General features: G+C 56.1%; 1 protein-coding gene across 3 annotated transcripts in view; it reads right to left on the bottom strand.

The window, feature by feature from the left end:
- The window catches only part of TRPV3 (transient receptor potential cation channel subfamily V member 3), a 35,582-nt gene that overhangs the window by 23,774 nt on the left and 9,124 nt on the right, over window positions 1-2,684 (bottom strand). For all 3 annotated transcript variants that reach the window (XM_027848851.1, XM_027848850.1, XM_027848849.1), the window contains exon 5: window positions 1,516-1,796. In XM_027848851.1, coding sequence (XP_027704652.1) covers window positions 1,516-1,796 — 281 coding nt within the window. The remainder of the gene's footprint in view (window positions 1-1,515; window positions 1,797-2,684) is intronic.

The following is a 2,684-nucleotide window of genomic DNA, read 5'->3' on the forward strand; positions in this document are numbered from 1 at the left end:
CTCTCTCTCTCTCTCTCTCTCTCTCTCTCTCTCTCTCTCTCTCTCTCGTGGTCAGGGGGAGGGGAGGGGCAGAACCACCCCCAGAGAAGTGCTTTGGGGGAGCCTGGCTGGGACTGCTCCGGGTGAACAATGACCCTGCTTTTCTTCCAAGGACTTGGTCTCTTCCCCCCTCCTCCCCTCGGGGGGCCGGCGCCTCTTCTGGACAATTCCATTTCTGTTGGAATCCTGCCCTGGGAGCTGTCCAGCAACCCGACCTCTCTGGGAACTGAAAAGGCTCCCTTTGGGGCCTCAGCCCTGCCTGGCCAGAGCATGAGCAGCCCCTCTGTTGGCCCCCAGCCCTGAAGCACCTGACCTTTGGCTGACCCGTGAGGGTTTGCTGGCCTCGTGCCCCCTGAGCAGGGGGCTGGCATGGTGTACAGTCTGACGGGCTGCCTGGTGGTTAGACCATGGTGTTTAGGAGGCCAGGCTGGTGTGAAGGGGGTGAGGCTGGATACGATCCTCCCACAGTCACTAACTTCTTCAAAGCACAATGTAGCTAGCCGACAACTGGGGGCAGTGAGAGCCCGCCTGACCCCCAACTTTCAGCCCCCTCCCCCTGGAGACAGCCTTGTCTCAGCTACTTATCTCTGTTCATGAGGACAGGGAGGTTTCCTTTTTGTCTTCCTATTCCCGGCACCCGGGGCAGTGTTTTGCACATAGTAGGTGATCAATAAATCCTCACTGCATTGGATCTGATCCCTTTCTGGGTTCCTTCGTGTCTCAGGAGGAGTGTCCAAGAGCACATGGCCCTCTACCTTGCCAGCATGAGCCACTGGGGGAGTGTGGATGGCTCTGGGGAGTCCATCCCCATGGCTGGATCTCCTGTCCCTGTCCTGCTGACAGGTCTCTGGGGTAGGGAAGGACAGGGACTGCTTGTATCTGGGGACGTCTCCAGGAAGAGTTTGGCCAGCTTCTGGCAAGGCATCATGGAGAAGGGACCCCCAAACCTGGAAGCATTGGACTTGACTTGGGACTTGGAAACTTACTAGCTCAGACCCTGTCCTTTGGGACCTCTGTGGGGGCTGCCGCTATCATAACGCAGTGCCAGGAGGGGCGATTAACCTGGATTGGTAAACCTGGCTTTAGATACCCATATTTTAACATCCTTGGTTTCCCAGTTTATTCTATGCATTTAAAAGTGCAGGGTCTGTGGGTGGCACCAGATGCCAAAAAGGGGGAAATCCCTGAGCAGCAGCTCCCTGGGCCAGGCAAGGACTGACCCGCAGGGAAGGCACATCCACTCTGAAGCAGGAAGACATGGGTTCCAGTTCCACCTCTGACATTGCTCCCCAGGGGACCTCAGGCCTCAGTTTCCTCTCTCTAAAACAAGGGCCTTTGAAGTCTCTGACAGTTCTGGACCTGGGATGCACTGGTTCTCCAGCTGACCAGCTCCTGGCATTGCCCAGGTCCCAGGAAGGCTAGCTCCTGGTGAGCCAGCACAACCATTTCCAGGCCCTCTCCCACCCCGCTGCTTACCTCTGACTTGCCCGTCTTGGCGGCCAGCTGGAGCGGCGTGAGGCCATCCCTGTTCTGCGCCGTCTCCAGCTCTGGGTCCTGGCTTCTCAGGAGAATCATGTTGTACATCTCTTGGACGAAGTCATTCTGTGTCTTACTGTCTTCGGCCACCGTCACCAGCGCATGCAGAATGTTGTTTCCGCGTGAGTCCTGGGAAGCAACGTCCGTCTTCTCGTTGTCCATCAGCAGCTGGACGATTTCTGGCTGGTTGGTGCAGGCAGCCAGAGCCAGGGGCGTTTCACCTGCAATTGGGAGTCATGTGATCAGCCCAGTGCCCCCCCATTTATACCTTCATGCACTCTCCACCAAACTGCCAGCCCAGGTAGGATTCATCTCTGGGTCTTGGGCACTGGGTGAATGAGGGGTGACCAGCCGAGTGGGCATTGGAAAGGGTAGGAATGCAAGGGAGGGGCAGTCACCTTGCCCCTTACCCCTGAGTTTAGCTTTGTTCTTGCGCCTTTTCTACTTTGGCAGGGGGAGGGAGGAGAAGGGGTGCTCAGCCCCTAGAACTCTGGAAAGTTTTCTAGAAGAGGAACCTTGTGAAGAATGCTGTTGAGGCTACTTCAGCCCCTGTAAATTAAATTGGGAGTTACATAGACTTTCTGACCCCAAATCAGACAGAGACTCCTGAGACAGACCCCACCCTGCTGAAAAAAGCAGATTTAAGCCTTAAGGAGTCTATCAGCTGGAGCACCTTTGTGTTCCTAAGAGTCTGGGGCCTGGGGAGTGGGATCTCCTTCTGGAGAGAAAACACCCATTCCAGTCACTCGAAGCTCAGAGGGACAAACCAGCCCCTCTCCCATCACCAGAGCATATCCCTGGTCCATGATGGGCTGTGTGAGGTTCCTGCCTTCAATTTAAAAAAAAAAAAGCAGCAGTAGCAACAAACCAGAAAATCAGGCTATACATGAAAAGAGAGGTGGGAGAGACTCAAGGCGGGGACTCCAGCTGAAGCCAAGGGCTAAAAGTGGAGAGGAGCCATCCTGCCAGGGGAGCAGCAGCCAGCTGTGACCAGGAGAGCAGCAGAGCAGGGCCACAGTGACCATGTGTGGCCCTCAGAGCAGTGACCAGGGGTGACCAGGAGACCAGCAGAGCAGTGACCAGTGGTGACCAGGAGACCAGCAGAGCAG

Source organism: Vombatus ursinus, unplaced genomic scaffold (genome assembly GCF_900497805.2).
Source record: "Vombatus ursinus unplaced genomic scaffold, bare-nosed wombat genome assembly UNPS02006874.1, whole genome shotgun sequence".
NCBI lineage: Eukaryota > Metazoa > Chordata > Mammalia > Diprotodontia > Vombatidae > Vombatus > Vombatus ursinus.